A 20,980-nucleotide genomic window follows, 5' to 3' on the forward strand; every position below is an offset into this window, starting at 1 on the left:
AAAAGAATCAGACACAAATTGAAAAAAAAAGATAAAAGATTGAGCTTCAACATAGCGAAAGATAGGAGAGACGTATTCAGGCCTTGTTTCTGAACATTTCCCCCGAATTTGAGATACACCTCATTGGAGGCACAGAGCGGATCATTACGAGTTTACGCCTCGTGCCATCGCGCCTTCAATTTTGCAGATACAACACGGACATCCATAAAGCACGAATAGTTGTATCTCTGCGCCGTCATCGACGCGTATCGTTTCACTTGCTTAATTTCCATATTGTGTTTGATTTCGTTTGTCTTACTTGTAGCGGTTGAATTTTTTGAAATTGAATGAACATTTCCTTTGATTGAAAGACACGATTTTAAGGTAAAGGAGATGGTATTTGCGTGTTTGTTTAATTTTCAATTTGAATGGGTTATTCTTCTTTTTTTATGGAAATGAGTTTCTTGATCTAAAGAAAGTTAAAATGTCCATCGATGACATAGTTCCGTTTCTGTGAATTGCAAAGAAACCCTCATTTGAATTAATTGTTGATTAATTTCATTAAAATTAATATTTTTCTAAGAAACAAGTCTTCTAAATAAAAAAAAAAACTTCATTGAAAACTGTTTAAAAAATGTTTCTTCTCTCAATTATTGATTTTCATTAAATGTTTTAGAAAACCCGAATTAAACCGAATGAGCACAACTATTTAAGCAGTCCGTTTTTCGATTATCGTATCAAGCACGAGTCATTGCTCACAAAAAACATTGGGAGGGACCTTAAATGATAGAATTACCCGACTGTTTACTAAACATACTTTAGTCATGGATATTCAGAAATTGAAGGGGTTTAATTTTATTTTTTTTTTTTGCCTCATTCATTTTTCCTTTTTCATGTCCCACAAAACTTGGTAAGAATCAACTCAAGACTCATAGGCAGTTACAACGAAATCCCTTTGAGAATTTCATGACTCCTTTCTTCGAAGCGAGCTTTCTGCTTTCAAGCTTGTTTTCCGTCCAATTTCTCACAAATTTTCAATAACTAATTCATTAAAACAGGCTCCTTCCATTATGCAATTGAATTAATTACCAGATTTGTAAATCAGTCAGGATGTAAAAAATTGAAATTATTTTGATTAGTTTGCACTCTAACGGGCGTTAGTAATAAATTTGAATCGCATCAAAGCTGTGGCTTTTACAGAGGAAACAGATTAACAAAATAAGTAAAAATGGATATTCGAGAAAAAAGTGCTTCAACCGTTTCAATTTCCAAGTGGGATGAATTCTGATTCATCGCGCCATGTGAACGCTCCATTACGAAATGAAAACATGACAACACGAAGGGGCGTGGGGGTGAGACATGGAATACGATCGTGAAATTTTACTGTGCTCATGGGAGGAGGGTGGGGAGGGGGGGCTTGAACGTCATGATTTCATTCCACAACGTTAAATTACGTAATTAAGCGTTGACATTTGCTCTTCTTCTTTCCCTATTTATTTTCACGGATCTCGTAAAGCGATAATATTCGCACGTAACATTCAGGTTAACCGAGGACAGATCTTCCATTTAGTCTCAATTTAGACCATTGGTTGGATGTACATTGCACGTAAACTTGTTTTAAAAATGACTTTCAAAGATGTAATCTCATTAGAAATATCCGCATAGCTTAGACCCAAAGAAAACTTAACTGAATTCCACTCGCTTGATGAATAATCAAAGCCTGAATACTCTTGTGAAATGACTTTCTTACATAAATTCCTAACTAAAATTTGACATGAGAATATCTCTACCTGAAACTTCATCTCTGCAAGAGCATTACTATAGCCAAATAGTAAGAGGAAAAGGCAAAAATTGTTCGGGGAGGAAGTTTAAAAATTATTTAAAATGCTCTATGATCTGTCAAAATTTACCAATGTTGCCAAAAGAAAGTCGCACGTAAAATTCAAAGAGCGTGTTACCCCTTCAGATCCATATAAATAATTACACCTTGTCTTCGTTTTTCCTGCACAACAAGGGAAGGAAAATTTTTCAAAGTTTTCACGCCTCAATATTTTCCTCGCGGTTTTAAATCATAAAAAAGAATCAGACACAAATTGAAACAGCAGTTCCAACGCCAAAGCGTTGGAGGGCGCTTCTTTAACACTGCGCATGCGAGGAACGTTTTCATACGGCCAAGCGAGAGTATTGCGGACGGACGATGTATAACAAATTGCCTACGTGAAGGTGGTCCGGCAGCAACATACCCGCCGCTAGTCTCTGGAAAACAATAGAAAATAGTAGTTGCGTACGTTGCCAGCGAGCGCGCTGCGAGCGCATCTGTTTCAATTACCTAGCATCGAGTCGGGCCTCTAACTTTCTATTCTCTCTGACATAACCTTAAACCTTCAACCCAGAGCCGCAAACAGCTGACGCTTGACGATGCTGCGCCGAGAAAATGAACCAATCACAAAATAGCACAGTAATACGTCACTAAAATGAAGAGATCACGTGACTGTTCGTGATTTTTTCGAATCAATCTGAAACTACAACCTCGAATATGAGGCATTTAAGCATAACGAAGCCCCAAAATAGTTTAACCAGGTAATACGTCCGTGCGAGATTGTTATGCTTAAAAGCAAAACATTTCACGAAAACTTTTACGAATACCAGATGCAGAAAAAAATCAAATTTTCCCGGGTGTACCAGAATGGCGTCATTACCCATAAGGCAAAACGGTATGTAGTATAGTACATGTTACATCGGGGGAGTCGAACGGCTGGAAAGGGCGCATCTGGTACCCAGAAGCGCCCAAAAAAAATTAAAGGTTGAGCTTCAACACAGCCAAAGATAGGAGAGACGTATTCAGCCTCGTTTCTGAACATTTCCCCGGATTTGAGATACACCTCATTGGAGACACAGAGCGGATCATTACGAGTTCACGCTTCGTGCTATCGCGCCTTCAATTTTACAGATACAACACGGACATCCATCAAGCACGAATAGTTGTATCTCTGCGCCGTCATCGACGCGTATCGGTCCACTTGTTTAATTTCCATATTGTGTTTGATTTCGTTTGTCTTACTTGTAGCGGTTGTATATGCTTTTTTCTCCTTTCTTATCCCCGGAAAATTCAAAATCCAGCGCATCTAAAATAATCAAAAATAAAAATAAAAAAAAACTGCTATATCAAAAATTTAACCTAAAGCCATACTTGATACATATCAATCGCAATTTCACCTAAAACTTATCGATAGCCAAAGAACGAAATCACGTATCTCCGTTTGCGACGCTGGAGACTTCCTGTCGTACTTTACATTTTCCGAGCAAGACTGGTTGACGTATAATTTCCTGAGATATTCATCGATTATTCTACCATGTGAGCAGAATGTTCAGTATGAATTGGACCGCGATAAGCAAAAAGGAACCATAAGCCACATCAGCTATCGCCAAACCTAATTGGGAAATTTATTTTTTTAAATTAAAACGGTTGTGCGGATTTTTGTGAATATTTTCGGTGAATTTTCTGAATAGTACGAAGCAAATTCCTCAAAATTTTCAAAGGTATCCGCACAAACGTTCTATTGTAGCATATTAAAGTGCCCACTTAAATTTGGCAATAGCTGTTGTGGCTTGGTTCCTCACTGGAAAAACACACATTGGATCTAGAGTCCAGACTCTTAAAATCATCGACAAGAAAAAGTACTCTTGATTCAATCAGAATCTAGCTTAAATCAAGAACCAAGCCTCTTAATTTAAGCGGATTTCGTTTTGATTCAAGCAAAAATCCGATTGAATCAAGAGTATTTTTTCTTGTAAATGTTTTCAAGAGTCTGGACTCTAAATCCAATGTGTTTTTTTTTTCCAGTGCTTCCTGTTGAATGCGGTCTTTCAAGTTATGAAGTTTTGCTGTTTCTTCTCGAAAAATCAAATAGGGGCCGACATTTTTAAATACCACAGTGGAGACATGTTGTTTTGCACTTTGGCCATCGATGTGTTTAAAGATTTTTGACGGGTTTTTTTTTTGTGATTTACTCGACGGATGATGTCGGATCTACGACTCACCGTCTTAATCAAATCTCGATCCGTAAAAGCAGGGCGAAAAACTTTGCAAAGTCCCCGATTGCCGTGCAGATTAAATCGCTGCGATCGGATCGGCGAGAAAATAAATTAATGAGTTGCAACGGGGCGTAAGAGACGCCCAGCCGAGCCGGAGAACAACCCGGAGTCGGCGACAACGCTCCTCCGGAGACATCGACGATATTTCTTCTCTTAAAATCCATTAATTATCCAACAATAAATCGAGCCGGCGTTTCTAATTAAACGGAGCTAATAAAGCTCAAAAGTGAAGCCGAAGAGAGCAGTTCGCAATTCTCGTGACATATTGAGCTTATCCCCGGCGGGGAGGGGGGCGGGCGGGAAAAGCAACAGTTGCCCCGTGAAAAGCCAGTTGACTCGACGAGGAATTTTTAATCCCGCGACAAATTAGAGTTTTCCCAAGCTTCGGTGCAAGCGGAACACGGCCCTCGAGTGCCCCGCGAAAGCACCCCCCCCCCCCCACTCGCTCTTACCTCTCACTTCCGGTTGGAATGTATCAATCAACCGGGCAACCACGTTCGAATTTTCGCCGGCTCCTTACTTGCAGTTTACGTTCCGCGCTCGACCGCACCAGGTCTGCAACCCTTGAGAGTCTAGTTACGGATCAGATGAAGAGTAGAGTCCCTTTATACTGAGAGTCAAGACAATGCGAATCAATTCCTGATTGATTCTCGTATTTTAGGCCTTCACAGTGTCACAAACGGCATAAAGATGACATTTTCACCGATCGCAAAGATTATCATCTGGAATGGACCAGGGTATTACGGGTTCGGCAAGGAACAAACGGAATGAGAGAAGGAACAAAGAAAGAAATTTGAGAATGGGCCGATCAAAGATTACGAAAAACGTTCAATTTCTGTAATCTTTATTCCCGTTTGTGACTCCATGAGGGGGTGTTGTCTTGACTCTCAGTATAAAGGGACTCTATGCAACCCTTGAGAGTCTAGTTACGGATCAGATAAAAAGCGGGCCAATATGCGTCGGTGGCACTTCCGTTGGGTGATTCCTCCCAGGGAGTAAACAAACATCGATACATCGAACGAATTATGCTAGAATACGAGTTTTGCTTTTCACTCTTTGTAAAAACAAAGATGCAACGGGGTAGAATCATACTCAGCAGTCTATTGGTGAAATATATCTTCCATAATCCCTAAATTAAAGCCAAATGAGACTAAGCACGAAATATTGCATTAGATTAGTCAAATCGAGTTGGAATTTTCGCGTTAAGTCTCATTTGGCTTAAATTTAGGCGCTGGGAGAGATTTTTCACCAATGAACTACTAGAGTATGCTTCTTCACTGGTGCATCTGTGTTTTCACCAAGACCAATCCAAACAGGTCAGTCATTGCGCATCTTTTTGAAAGCCACTTCCCCGCCCGGCCCTAACTCGGCTGCACTCAATAGTACGTCACAATGGGTGCTCCCATAAGAAATACATTGCAAGCACTCAATAGTACGTCACTGCGCAGTAGAGTACCAAAACTCGTCCACGGGAATGACTGACCTGTGTGGATTGGTCTTGGTTTTCACAAAGAGTGAAAAGCAAAATTCTTATTCTGGAAAAATGTGTTCAATATATCGATGTCCGATTACTTTCCTGGGAGTAGAGGGACTTAGAGGACATGACGCAGTTTTTGATTTGTCAAGAAATACGTGTATGAAGTTTCAAAGTTGATGATGTATAAAGTCGCTTTTATAGCGCTCTTTGGCGCTCTGCGACCCCTAGCCGCCAAAGTCCCCTATCCTCCCAAAGCCCTTCAGGGAGTTGACAAACCCTCATTTCTTCTAAAATCCCCTGTCGCCACCCTTTCACTGGGCGTCCCCTTCGTCTCCTTCCAGGAGGAACCCAATCAAGCAACTTCTTTTGCAGCCTTTCGTCCGTCATTCTATTGACATGACCATACCAGACAAGCTGTCTGTAAGTTTCAAAGTTACATGGAAAAAAAGTTCAAACAGACCTTTTGATGTTTAAAAATTGGATTTTAAAAGTGAATCATTCTCAGATAACATTATAAAACTTATTTTAGTTAAAATTATTGATAACTCAATTTGCACCCTCAACTCAACTCAAACTGCACTCATGCATAAGCAGATCCAAACACTTCGATAGGGGGAGGGGCAGAAGGCCCGGGGGATCTCGGGCTTCCCCCAGAAAATTTTCGAAATTATAAAGCAAGTACATTCTGAGTCAATTTCGTCATGAGTATGTATCAAATACTATTATTCCTTCGATCCTTCTTACTTCCTCCCTCGAGCGAACGAGGAGAGGGATGCCCTCTTCGTCCCCCTCCCCATGGATCCACCTATGCACTTATGCGCCCTGTCCTCCAAGCCTTTCGATAGAGACTCTAGAGACAGGTTTTCCCAACGACCCGAAACCTTGTGATATCAGTACAGATCCAGTGATATCAACGTAATACTTTACCTGTCCCTGCTCGTCATTCTCAGCAAGGGAAGAGGCCACAAAATGTGGATACCATCCCATCCGCGGAGATGCACTGCACATAAAACTGGAATGACTCAATTTCTTTCCACAATGCGAGAGAAGAGGGTGCGATGGCGGGGCCGTGCATGAGAGCGACCTACATGGAGTTGCTCCAGACGTTTGAGAAAGTCGTTCAATTAAGAAAAGCTGCCACTTTTGTGTATCTATGTGAGGCGCGGGGCGCCCCCGCTCGCTCCCGAGTCGCGAGGCGGCATCATTTTTCTTCGCCGTCTCCTGGTTTTGAGGCACATAATTGATTGAGGAAATCGAAGCCGCCGCACACTGGAACGAACTAATAAAGGAAGCCGGACATTAAATTTTTCGCTAAAATTTCAAGTTGTGTATGTTTATTTCGCCACAAATGCAGTTTCAAAGGGCATTACTGAAAGAAAATATCATGAAAAAACCAATGGAATCACATTGGAGGGGCCTTGAGGACAAGGCGCATAATGTCGTCTCCTGAACGAACACTGGAAAAAAAAACACATTGGATCTCGAGTCCAGACTTTTAAAAACATCGACAAGAAAAAATACTCTTGATTCAATCGGATTATTGCTTAAATCAAGAACCAAGCCTTTTAATTTGAGCGGATTTCCTTTTGATTTAAGCAAAAATCTGATTGAATCGAGAGTACTTTTTCTTGTCGATGTTTTTAAGAGTCTGGACTCTAGATCCAATGTGTCTTTTTTTCCAATGCGTCACAAATGCAGGGTATTACTGGAGAGAAAATTTCATGAAAAAACCAATGGAATCACATTTGAGGGGCCTTGAGGACAAGGCGCATAACGTCGTCTCCTGAACGAAGGAACTTAACTCCAATTCAAGGTTGCCAAATTGACTCCAACAATTAATTCATTTTACAAAAATGTAAGTGTGCTTCATCCAAAATTTGCTGATTTTTTCATGAAATCGGAAGAAAAATTGGTGAAATTTTCATTTAGAAATGCTCTAGATTTTGTCAGTTAAAATGGAATTTACGAAGGGGAATTTGGCAACATTGAAATGTAGTTAGATTTTTTCGTGAGGAAGACGACGATAAGTGCAATTCTTGAAAAAATGGAGATTTTCACGATTTCAAGTAGCTCTGGTCTTAATGCATATTCTGTGAAAAACTCGCTCCCAAATTTCAAATTTAAGCATCAGCAAGTCAATTTGAACTTTCTTTCCGCCGTAAGGATCAATGTAATTTCGAAGCTTCAAACATGTATTTCTCGAAACAGCAAAAACTGCACTTATGCGTCTTAATTGTCCTCCAAACCCCTCAATGGATAATTTGCACGCAAATTTTTTATTGTTTCATCCGCAAGAGCTTAATTATTACAGTATTATTTTAAATTCTTTTCCTGATACGGGAAATAGTATAAAAATAGATTTAATGGTGAGAAAATGCACCGTCTAGTGACGTCATCTGGCGGCATTTCCCATTTAAACACTTGTATTTTAGCAGATTAGATCATTTTGTTATATCTTCTACAACAATTGTTCAATTCATGAACTAAGGAATCCTCTTGTTCAGTTCACTCAGTAGATACCACTTAAACACTAAATTCATCGAATTTCAGACACCTGCAAATTCTCTATTGTGCATTCCATTGGTTATTCCGTGAAATTTTCTTGCAGAAACACCCCTTGAAACTGAATTTGTGACGAAATAAACATACAAATTTGAAATTTTAGCCAAAAATTGCATGTCCGGCTTCTCGTATTGGAAGAGAAACTTAAGATAACTCATTATAACTTTTTTGTTTTATATTTTCTAAAATATAAGCTTTCGAAGTTTCCAGATTTTGTCCGACTTTCTCCGATTGAATCGGTCCATTGTGCGGCGGCAAGGCGAGCAATGCCGGGCTTTAAATATTCAGCTGGCCGGATCGGGAGGACCGGCCGAACCCGGAGCGCGACGCCAGTTTAAAAAACGCTTTTGATTATTTATTTATTTTTGCACCGCTGTACGACGCCGCCGCGCGCCGCGGCGGGCCTTGGGCCTCGGGCGGGACGCGATCTATTGAACCTGGCGTGGTATTTCTTGCATCAAATAATAAAGCTCCACCCTGAATACTGTCGTTCGGAATCTGACTTTAATTATGTTCGCTCCTTCTGCGTCCGGGTCCGCGTTGGCGGGCGCTGGGGACCGGGCCGACCGGAAAAAGCGGTTTGCTCACGTCTGGAGCGCGGTTTCACTGGGATTTCTTGCCGAGCTAATTTTGAACCGTTTCTTAAAAGGAACCTACGAATCAAGTGCGTCTGATTCTAGGTCAATACTGCCGTGCTAAACAAAAACGCAGGTTGAACATTCGAATGTTGCCAACAGTGTTCGAAACTCACCTCAGAGTTTCAGGAGGCATGTGGCGTATCATGCCCGATTTTTAGGCGCCATGGCCGATTTCTTGGGCGCATTTGGCGCGTTGGCGCCTGTGAGTTTCGAACACTGGTTGCCCAATTACCCTTGAGAAATTACGTCGATGGTGTAAGTCGGCAATCACATAACTCGTTTGCGGTGTCTGAAAATCTCCGCCTCTACGTTATTTTTTTAAAGGAGAACAAATTGACATCATTCCTTGAATTTTATGCAGAATTTTCTTCGCACTGAGAAGAAAAATTACGGCAGTTTTAAAGAATTGCCGTTGAATAGTTTTCCGTTTAAAAAACAAAGTATGACAGGAAGTCAGCGACGTCGCAAACCGAGTTTTGTGATTGCCGACTTACACCGTCGATGTATTTTTGAGGCAGCGTATGAATTTTTCACTGAAATTTCAGACCGAATTGCAAAACAAGTGCTCTGAAAAATTGGGAAAAAATATTCACCAAATTTCTTGAAATTTCATACTTTATCGAGGAGACTGACAACGTCTGGTGGCTCATGCACGGAAAAAGAGGTAGGAGCGTTGGATAATATGGGCATTTCCAATTAATTGTGATAGATACCCCAACATTAGGTTACTGACCTAACTGCTACGGTAAGTATCCCAACTTGAGTTGCGGTACTACCACAATTAATCGGAAATGCCATCATCATCCAACAACTTGGGGTTGTACCACAATTTTAGGGGAGAACCGCCCCGCACACTTTTTCCTCCTGTGAAGCAGGCGTTTTTCCTCTAGCGTGGTAAAATAGGTCCGGGACTCCGAATCCTGGTGGTTGCGATATTTTTTTACGGAACTGGCTTCTAATTTCCGTTTTTTACGATATTTATTATGATAGCTTTACCATAAATGTTTGTTAGGAATTTTAAAAGAATATTTTGGAAAATAGATGTGAAATCATACCGATATTTTGTCCAACTTCGATGATCAGTTTGTCCTCAAACATATAGACAGGAAATCTGCGAAATCCTGAAACGACGGACATGGCTTCGTGTTTTAGGGACAGTCCCTTCCTGACTCATATCGGTTGTCCCAAAAAAATTTTGCAACGGAAATATTCATCGAACATTCTTTCCGATGCAAAAAATATTTGTCTTGCAAAGCTAGTGCAAACGTGAACCAAAACTACCAGCGAAAACTCGTCCCTTGAAAGACTGCATATTTTGTGTGCCATCACGAGTCCAATCCGTGTTCTCCTTTCGTATTTTCAGTTGATCACTCACTTTGCATACAGACGGATCAGCGACACCTACACCGAGGGCGAGAAATGTGCGCTTCACGAGTTACACATCTTGCCGTTCCCGATTCTTGCGATCCCGGTCAAGAAGTATTCACCGTATAAAGAAATAGTCGGAGAGAAGTATGTCACAAACGCTACCTTCCTTGACACTGAACGCGGGAGCTATGTTTCCATGCATTTGTCCTTCTGATCATTCAAGCATAAATGTATATAAATTGGGGTTGAGGTGATCTAAAATTTGCCCCAGTGACATCCTGCATTTTCACGCCAGTGTTCTTGCAGCAGTGTACTTCGAATATTTTGCTCATAAAAACGAATAGTTCGAAGTTTCTTGGAGAAATTTCAAGTTACGTTATGAGGTTTTAAATCCGTCACGTGCCTTTGCTCATTTTCTTCTTCAAATTTCTTGCTTTTTTCACACTGAACACAAAGAATTTCAACCGCTAGGCTGAACGTATGGCCACTTCTTACTTTGAAAAGGAGGATTAACTATTCATGATAATGTTGAAACATTAGGATAGACTTATGCAAAAAAATTGGTTCAATTAAAGATGAGTGTTTTTTCTAGCACATCGGCAAAACCCTTTGCTGGCAATTTTCAACGGCGCATTAAGCCACGAGAAACACTGTTGATTCAAGATCAGCGAAAACGCCTTCAATTTTGTGTCTATGCAATGAGGGCATCCGCAGACAACGAATAGTTGCATCAAGGCGCTGATATCAACGTCGCTTTGCGTTGCACGCTGAACACGAACATTTATGGAAATATTTCGTGCATATGTTCACACCACGTTCTTTTGCATACTTCGTTTGATTTATTTTTTGAATCTAAACTTGAGAAGAAAAGCAAGACTACGTAGTTGAAACTGACACGTTTTTGCCTGAACCAATCCGGCACGAATGTATCAACGGTCAAATAGGCAAGTATGTCCTAAACAAACTTGCGTGCAAATGAAGCAAACCAAAAGAAACTATGAGGCACGCAAGCTCTCAAAAAAAAGTCATACATATCACATACCCAATTCTTTTTGGCATAAATATGTCCTTATGATGTCAATAATGTCTCACTATATTAGAAGACTGTAGAGTGAAAACTTAAGAAGAGACAAATTAGTACATCTCACTCGAGTTAGTATTGATTTCAACCTTATACATATTATAAAGCCTTGACCAGAAAAACCACGATTCTACATTTCAATGTGTTTACCGATTTGGGTGGTGAAATTCAATTAACTTTACTCAACTTGTATATCTGCGGAGAAGTATTTAATAAATACTATTGCTATTTTTCTTTCCAGTAATTATGTGATTATTTTGACGTATTAGTGCCGAGAAGAGACCATTTGGAAACGAATAAAACTGCAAGGAACTACGTGTCCCATAAACACCATTCACCTAGTTTCTTTTGATCCAATACATCTTCTTACAGTTATTTTTAGCGTAGCTAAATCCATTCGATACTCACAGAAACGTGGAAAATGAACTTTTATTTGACACGATTTTTTTCAGTGGTGCAGTTTCATTTAGATAGAATGAAGGAGATTCAAATGCAATGTATGCGCGTGAGTTCGAGAACAGCGTTTTCTTAGAAGAAGAAAAGGTTTCGATAAAAGCATTACTCCATGATTCGGCGTTTTAGTTGTAAAGCCCATGTTATCAAATGGCTCCTTTTTGACGACACTATCGCAGTCATGAATTTACACATCCTCGGCACAGCCGTAAAAAAAAAGTCCTAGACGAGTTCACAGACATGGCAAACAAGCACCTACAAAATTCGCTTTTAGCGGCAGAATATTGCACGTTCTGAAATTTTTCCACGAAAAAGTAAAAGGTATCAGGGACGGTAGGTAATCCAAGCCTGGACAATTTTTGGATTGTGTCAATTTTCTCGGAAACGAGCGAAATATGCACGTTCAGAGTCGCTTCCTCAATTATTTTATTCGCATGGAAGCATACAGCTCTACGCCTTCCCCCTCTTTCATATTTCTTCAATTGAAGGAGGAAAACTTTGACTGAGCAAACTTTGTTTTGAATAGAGTGCTGTGGCAGCGGGAAACAGGAGTTACTAGCAGGATCGGGAACTTGTGGATACCGCCGAAGCCCAACTGCGATGCGAAAGTGGGAGCCGAATTCGCGAGCGTTAAACTCAGCGAGTTCTTATTCCCGCTCAAGCTCATCGGCACAGGATTCCTTCTCGCCATTTTCATATTTCTACTTGAGCTCATTTATCATCAGCATTTTGGTACGTAATTTTGCGTCAGTGTTCCAAGAGTGACTCTCTTTAAGAGTAAAACTTGAATCAGGGGGAAATGTGTAAGGGGCAATCCCCTGAAATGGAGATGTTGCATGTGTGAGGGATTTGCAATTTGACCATTGATTCTTATGTAAAAGTTCGCGAGAAACACGATGGTGCCACTGGTTTTCTCTGAAATCATCTCCCAAGCTCAAAAAAAGCTCTCAAAGTGAGGCCAAAATGGAGGGGATATCCCACCCTACCCTGAGAGTCCACCTCTACATCAAAACAAACTCTCCATGCAAAGATAGGGAGCATGTACATTAGCAGGGTTGCCGTGTTTTCAGTTTTGGAGTCCCCAAATAAAGTGGCAACCCTGCTAATGTATTTGCTCCTTATCATTGCACGGAGAATTTGTTTTGATGTAGAGGTGCACTCTCAGGGTAGGGTGGGATATCCCCTCCATTTTGGCCTCACTTTGAGAGCTTTTTTTGAGCTTGGGAGATGATTTCAGAGAAAACCAGCGGCACCATCGTGTTTCTCGCGAACTTTTACATAAGAATCAATGGTCAAATCGCAAATCCCTCACACATGCAACATCTCCATTGTGGTGCTTCCCCAATTTGTTGGATGATATGAACATGTCCAATTAATTGTGGTAGGCCGCGACTCAAGTTGGGATAGGACCGCAACATTTGGGTTGGTAACCTAATTTAAGGGAGTACTATCACTTAGTTGTGTGGATGGAAATGGAGTAACGGAATAAATGGAGAGAGGATTTCCGGTTTATGTTTCCAAAAATAATAATGAGATGTTCATCATTCTCATCCTCCAAAGGTAATGAAGCAAAGAATTGATCCGACCGAATTGAAATACAAGTATTTTGATTCTTTTTGTTCCAGATGGCAGTCTTGAGAGGAATACCTTATCGCAAGAGAATCTTATCAGAATCCATGGAGATCAACAGGACAGCAATTTAAAAGGTTTCTCGTTTGGGCGGAAAAGAGCTTGGGCCTCGTAAAGAATAGTAAAGCCTAGGAATATACTCAAATGAGAAAAATATATTTAATTTCAAGTTTGAAATTAATGATATACATTCCTGAAATAACGGAATGACAATCTGATTTGATCTCTAAAAATGTTAGCAATTCTGAGGAAAACCATTCAACACTTCACCTTACAATATTTAGATTGCGAACAGTTACATAGTTGAGATTAGCTCAATGTTTTGCGATTTGCCTTCATCCCACCAAAAAAAATAATTTATAAAAAAATACATAGTAAAAAAATGTTTAAATTGAATACTATAGGACAGGAATAAATATCATAATTTGTCGCATTCACTCACATCTTTATGAACTGACTTTATGAACCAGGGCCCACCTAAAACAAAAGAAATGAAAAGACCATTAAATGATGTGCACAGTGTAAACAAATGAGAAAATAGGTAATTTAGGAGAGGAGTTGGATTTTTCTGCACTCGCCTTACCTGAGAAAAGCCGCAGCAACCCCAGAATTACAGTAATTAAACCGATTATTTTCTAGACGAACGTAAGCACCACAAACACGACCTCAAGAATACTTAGGAAAACCGTTACCGGTCGATAAGAATCGTAAATTCAAATTTTTCTTGAGGCCTAAAAATTTAATATTCTCTAATGTTCCTCTGCTCTAAGATACATCTAATTACAAGTAAAAACCTCATTTTTTAACTTTTGATGCTTGCGTCATTTGGAAAATAATCGGTTCAACTGCAGTACCTACAAATTATTTATTTACATGATTTGAAGGGGAAAAATGTTATTAATGCTAACAGGAACTATGTGCAAGTGGAACGATGGGGTGTGCTCGTGGAAGCTGGATAAGGAACAATGTAAAAGTGGATATAGTTCCTTTTGAGAAGATGGAAAAGCGGGATTTTCAATTAAATCAAAAAGAACTGAGCGCTAACTCGTGAGCCGTGGACATGTAACAAGAGTGTTGTGGACAGAGCTCATGAGTTAAAGCCGAGCAAGAACAACAATGGAGACGACTTCGTTGCCGCTGACGTCACTGGCGCTTTAAAATCCCCATTCATTCTTATGACCCTCAACTAACGAGCACATCCCATCTCTCCGCACTTGCCCATAGTTCCATTTAGCATAAATACGTCCAAACAACTTTCGTACTTTAAATTTTTGGCAACTAAGGCCTTGTCTCCACGGGACGTTTTCATGGGATTTGTCCCAAGTTCGAATCGCAGGAATGAAACTTCTGGGATTTTTCCCAGTTACCATCTCCTCGGGACGGGGCTCATACAGTCCTGCGACTAGTTTGCGCGGGAAGATAAAGTAGTTAAAGTCGAGTATTTAACCGGTATTATAATAATAAATGCACTCAATTGACAATTAGACACATTATTTTAACGAAACAAACATTAACAATGTAGTAATGAATAAAATATCGCACAATTCGTTTTCACCTCTTCTTCTTCTCTCAGTGGGTCCTAGGGGTACAAGTACCATACATGGTACTAGGGAAAATATTGATTAACTCAATATTTTTCCCCACTTCGTAAGTGGGATTTTTCCCTGGGACAAATCTCGGGAAACGGCTCGTGGAGACAAGGCCTAATATAATGTCCTCACTAGTATTGTGAGATGGACCATGACCACTAAAATAATATTCCCCGGAATTTTGGTTGAATGTGTGTTTTGAGCGAGCGTGGCAGCGTGACGTTCTAACGAGCGGGGGCGGCGGCACTGATTCAGCTTGTTGCTTTCTGGGCGAGTGACATAAGCCGAGAATCCGCCGGGGGATTATTGCCGCGAGCCCACGAACAAAGACTTCCGACGTATGCCGGAGCAAGTACAAAGAAAAGGGTGTCACTCTTTCCGTCATCCTTCTCATGTTCGTAATTTATAGCGGCCATTTATGAAATGCGATTTGTCACACGTTAAGGCGGCTGGCGCTGGCTCCGTTGCGCTGCACATCAACCCGGCAGCGCCCCTAGCTCCAGTAATAAACGACGCGCGCTTTCCAGACACCAACCCTCCCGCGCTCAGGAGAAACGTCGTATCAACATTCGAATGTTGCCGAATCCACTAAATTAAAAAAAATGTTATAGAAATTTGGTGTTTTCCCTCATATCACAATTTTTTGACGTTTGCAGTTAGGAGCTGCAAAAACTGGGCCAGTTTAGAAACAACTCAACGTGTGAACCATTAATTTACCAATGACCATACATATTTGTTATAGATGAGCCAGATTTTGTAGTTCCCAACTGGGAAATGCAATCCAATGAATTTGATGTCGTTCAGGGAATTAGTCACTTCACGTTAAGAAAAAAAACGCGTTTTTACGTACGTAAAAGCGCCTTCAATTTCGTTTGATACTGTGCAATACTTCCGAGGCGGAATAGTTGCGCAGAGCGCCTACAACAGTATCGCTTCGACTTGACGGCTGCAGAAGATCACGATTACCGGAGAGATGACACTCTAGCGCGTGCGCAGTTACACATTTCCTCATCACCTATTACCTCAGTTTGCGACGTTGCAAATTTTTCACCGCCTATTTTACATGCGTTGGCAAACCAAAATGAACACTTTCAAGTCTGCCGTGATTTTTCCGGGGTGTGATGAGAAATATTATTTTAATGTTTTGTTCACGTCTATTCGTATATTATGCCATTTAAAAACAAAATAAAAAGAGGTGTAAGTAGGATCCTTCGAGCGGATCCAAAATTTATAGCCCTTGAAATAAACAAACCCGAAATTTCTTGGATTTTCGAGTTGAGAAAATTTGAGTTGAAATTCTAGCTCGCCGAGAAAGAATGCCACCTGCTACCAAGTTTTACAATAATCGATTTTAAATAATCGAACAAGAGCTGCAACTCAAAGGATCAGTAAGGCTCTACAGTCCCCCCTCCCCCTCTACTTGTTCCTCCTACAACGTTATGTATTTTACTAACGACCTCTTCACATATAAAATACAAATGAGAGAAGTTTTCAGAAAATGATTTCGTGTGTTTTTCCGTTTACAAAATACATTATCACAGGATATCTGCAGCGCCGCGAAACGAAGCACGCACTTTATCAGTTTTACTGTCTATATATTAGCCAAGGTGCCACAACTTTTTCAGGAAATATCATGCTTTTCTATGATGAATTTGGCAACGGTAGAGGGACCATACGGCATTTTTCCGTAACTCAGCTAAGCTCCCTCTGAAACAGTACACACATATGGAATTGACCCAGCGAGCCCGCTTTTTTCTCGGTTTCCTCCTTCTGCTCGGGTCTGTGACACTAAAATTTTCAAGGGGCATTCCGATGAGTGACTCCGCTGATGACGTCCCCGCTCTGACGTAAGCGGGTATCTCTATTTTTACGTGAACTCTGTTGTCCGTACAATTCAACACATCCAGGGCTCATGTGGAATTAGACGTCGCGCCCTTACGATAGAGGAGCGACGACTATAAGATGGGTACTTACGATCGCATTTCCCTCCAACGAAACGGAACGATCCTCAAAATGTCGACTGTTGTTTCTTCGCGAGCTTGATGTGGTTCAAGCCGCGCATTTACTCGTCTTTCGCTGTCGCGTGATGGGCTGTCAACTTAAAGTCCACATCGATGGTGAAACTACACGAGACCATATACTCGTAGAGTTTTGTGACGTTGTAGATTCCTCGTTACGTTTTGATTTTTTTGATAATGGCTATCATTTTATTTTCGATAGGTTTTTTTTGCGTGTTTGAGAATTTTCTTTATGGAAAATTATTCAGCAATATTTTTTGAAGAGAATGAATTAGAATCGGAATTTGTAAAATAACGTGTTTGACCATTCTGGTTTTACACTTTTGCCATCAATATCAAATGCCTCTTACTGCATCTGAATCACATGCTTTAAAGAAAAGTCTATTTTGAGATGAATTCTGCTAATTTGAATGGTTTTTTCCCCCACTTCAGGGCTCGTATTAAAATGGGCTCCTTCCCTTTTGAAAACGACCTATTCATTGGACTATACACTTTGCAATTAGGAACTACAATCTCTGGCTCAGTTTAGAAACAACGTATGTACCATTTGTTTCAGTAGCGAGGCGCAAATGATCAATTATCGATGTTTCCCCATTTGAAGCTATGGGAAAAAATCAATTCTTGAGGTGTTCGTTGCGAACACTGGTTCATCGATTCCTTTCCATAGGTTCAAATGGCAGATCAATCTATACATCGCAAAGCACGCCATGGCACTGATATGTTTTCCTATGCACATGCATACACGTTTACACAGATAAGCCAGAAATTGTAGTTCTTAATTAATAAATCAAGTCCATTTACTTCAAAGACTTAATTTTACCGTAGCACCCACACATCTTTCAACAGTAGTTTTTACTTGGGTAGACGTGGCTTATCCGCTTATTCACGAAAAAATTACTGTTTCTTCCTTCCGCCGCCAAGATATGACTCTTCTTGTGATCACCAAACCATGCTGGCATAATCTTTCACGATGTTATTAGTCAGCAGACTAAACTTGAGCTTTCGAGAGAATCAGGAAAGCAGGAAATCAATAATTAGGGTCAAACTTTATGCGTCAGTGAATGCTGAGAGGCCTCTCATTATCATTACATTGTGCTGAGGTTCGTTCTTATTCTGGACCCTGACGTAAGCAGGAGTGGGGGAGGGGGGAGGGTATATTTTCCAACAAGCTGTTGAGCGCAAACGAGGCGCAGAAAAATGATAAATGATCAATACTTTGACGAAAGGAATATACAGAGCAATATTTACGCATCATTTAACAATTCAGGGCAGGAGCCATTGTCGCAACAGCTTGATGCCAAATGTTTATATTAATGCCACATTTTATGAAAGACATGAGTAATTCTTATTTTTGACCAATGATTAGTTCCATAATTCTTATTCCTTATTTCATTTTAAGGATTTCTCACTGGAAAAAAAAACCGCTTGGATCTAGAGTACAGACTCTTGAAAACAATGACAAGAAAAAATACTCTTGATTCAATCGGATTTTTACTTGAATCTAAAGGAAATCCGCTCAAATTAAAAGGCTTGGTTCTTGATTTAAGCAAAAATCCGATTGAATCAAGAGTATTTTTTCTTGTCGATGTTTTTAAGAGTCTGGACTCTAGATCCAAGCGGTTTTTTTCCAGTGCTCTGAATCCTCATGGTTATAAGATGTATTTTAAAGGTATTTTGAAGGACACTTCAATGATTGAGTGGCTTTTACCATCACATCAACGAGACTGAACGTTTTGATGACAGTGTGCCCAAAATTGTTGAGGGCAAACTCCTTAACGTTTCCGGTTTTTTTCCAATATTAAAACATTTTACCGAATTTTCATGTCAACTATATACAGATACAATCATCGAAAGCATAAAGTAGATTTTAACTTCAACCTGAAAATTCTTAGTTATCTTATAGGAGATAAGAAGAGACACAAAAATTATAGAGTAAATAATCACCCAGACAGTAAAAACTCAAAAAAAGAGAGAAAAGTTGAACTGAATGAGAATGAATTTCATCTGTTTCGTTTAAAAATTTGAGCTGTGTTGACAAAAGCTTTTGTGTACCAAAGCCTTGCTGACTCCTACTCTTCCAGAGATTTCCCAGCTCTTTATAAGATTCTGGACGATCCATGGTGATGAGAGGGCAACCAAATGCACTTAAGGGCAGTGTGACCTCATAGGCTCTCTCTATTTAGGAGAGGAGACATCTATTATTTTGCAGAAGGGAGGCCATGGGTCAAGCTTCCTTTCTGATAATTGTTGATAAGTCATATTTTAGAAATATGAAACAATTTAAAGGCTTTACTTTGAGTGAATAAAGATACAAATTCCGTCTTACGAGTTCGGTCAAGGTCTCCAAGAAAATTAAGTAAATGAGTACGAGTCTACACTTGACAACCGTGAGACAGTGTGCTAAAATTACGTCACTTCTCCGACTCCTTGTCAAGATGCCCCTCCCATGCGCCCCCCCTCCCGATCGACCCTCCCCCACGTCATCCTCCCGACTGTCAACCCCTAAAATAATTTGAGCGTTACGGTGCTCCCATGCCGGAAGTATCATTTCGTTGGAGGCGCATTCGCACGGAAATGACTGATTGATTAAATTTGCGCAGGCGAACCCCGCCGTCCTCAGGATCTAATCTTCTGTTGACGAGGCAGTGGCTTCGGAGTAATAGTTGGCCGTGGAAAAGATAACCTCAAATGAAAATTCTTGGATGTACACCGAAGGGTTCCGTGGACTTTTTTCAAAAGCCACGGCAACCGTTTACCCGTGGATGCATGGTGGTTTAGTTTTCTTTTTCATATGTGTTTTAAGAAGACCGATTTAAGAAAATTTAAGGATCTGACTTACGACCTTTGATGATCGGACGTACTTCCACTAAACAATAGTAGGTGCAAAGTAAATCAAGGAACTATGTACACAGGATGTGCGTGCTACATAGTTCCTTTTGATTTGGTTCACTTCACTGGAAGAAAAAACGCATTGTATCAAGAGTCCACACTCTTGAAAACATTTACAAGAAAAACGACCCTTGATTTAATCAGATTTAAGCTTAAATCAAAAGGAAATTCGCTCAAATTAAGAGGCTTGGTTCTTGATTTAAGCTTAAATCTGACTAAATCAAGAGAATTTTTCTTGTCGATGTTTTTAGGAGTCTGGACTCTGGATCCAATGTGTTTTTTTTCCAGTGTTGTACTCAGTTTTACTTTAATCGTAAATGCGTTCACTTAAGGCAACTGCTTAGGAGAAGCCGAGGCTCCTTCAAATGTTTGTATATGCAAAACGGACATCCGACAAGCTCGAATAGTTGCATCCGAGCCATACAACCTAAGTCGCACTGTGCTCCGCGTGACGGAACAATTAGGTTGCTGTGCTGAGGTTTGCCAAATTTTCTCTGACAGAATAATTTTCCTCAAACTTTTCTTTGAAATGTTTGGGTATTTTTGATTATAGTATGAATTCAAGTCTGTAAAAATTTAAGTGTAAATATACGCAAGTTATCAAGACAATTGGAAGTTTATCAAAAGACAATTGGCGACGTCCGGTAGCTAAAAATGAATACATTAAAAATAATCGTTGAGGTTTCACTGACATTCTAGGAAACACTTTTCCTAAATGCCAAGGGCCTGGTTACCCCATAAAGTCTCATCCCTGGTGAAAGAACGGAACATGCTACAGTGTTACACGAAAGAGATGCGGCGATTTTGGCAAAAATTCGCAATAAAGGTAAGTATATCGCTGTTACTAATAAAAACTTAGACATTAAAGTTTTATGACGGCAAAGGCAAAGGCTCCATTTTAATAGGTCTCGATAATGGGAATATATTACGCCGACGGTGGTGACTGAAGAGGCCGTTTCGTTTCTAACCTAAGCGTGGTAATTACAAAGGAAATAATACGGGTGCCAGGCGTAGGTCAGATATTTAATATTGGCGCTAAGTGTGTAATATTCCAGGAGGCAATCTCACAGCTTAACACGTCGTTACGTCACCAGTGACGTGGCGTGTTTTGCAATATATCGATCGATCTGCCATTTAATCCTATGGAAAAGGATCGATAAACAGGGTATTCGCAGCAAACACCTAGTAATCGATTATTTACC

General features: G+C 40.2%; 2 protein-coding genes across 3 annotated transcripts in view; one reads left to right on the plus strand and one right to left on the minus strand.

Annotated features, from left to right (window-relative positions):
• The window catches only part of LOC109040697 (ionotropic receptor 75a-like), a 39,295-nt gene extending 25,765 nt beyond the window's left edge, over nt 1-13,530 (plus strand). Inside the window, exons 9-11 of the mRNA XM_072300726.1 lie at nt 10,115-10,263; nt 12,180-12,385; nt 13,279-13,530. Of these exons, the coding sequence (XP_072156827.1) occupies nt 10,115-10,263; nt 12,180-12,385; nt 13,279-13,397 (474 nt within the window). The 3' untranslated portion in view covers nt 13,398-13,530. The remainder of the gene's footprint in view (nt 1-10,114; nt 10,264-12,179; nt 12,386-13,278) is intronic.
• LOC109040683 (uncharacterized) overlaps nt 1-20,980 on the minus strand; it is a 272,839-nt gene that overhangs the window by 98,642 nt on the left and 153,217 nt on the right. The gene's annotated exons all lie outside the window — the stretch shown is intronic.

Source organism: Bemisia tabaci, chromosome 5 (assembly GCF_918797505.1).
Source record: "Bemisia tabaci chromosome 5, PGI_BMITA_v3".
NCBI classification, from domain to species: Eukaryota; Metazoa; Arthropoda; class Insecta; order Hemiptera; family Aleyrodidae; genus Bemisia; species Bemisia tabaci.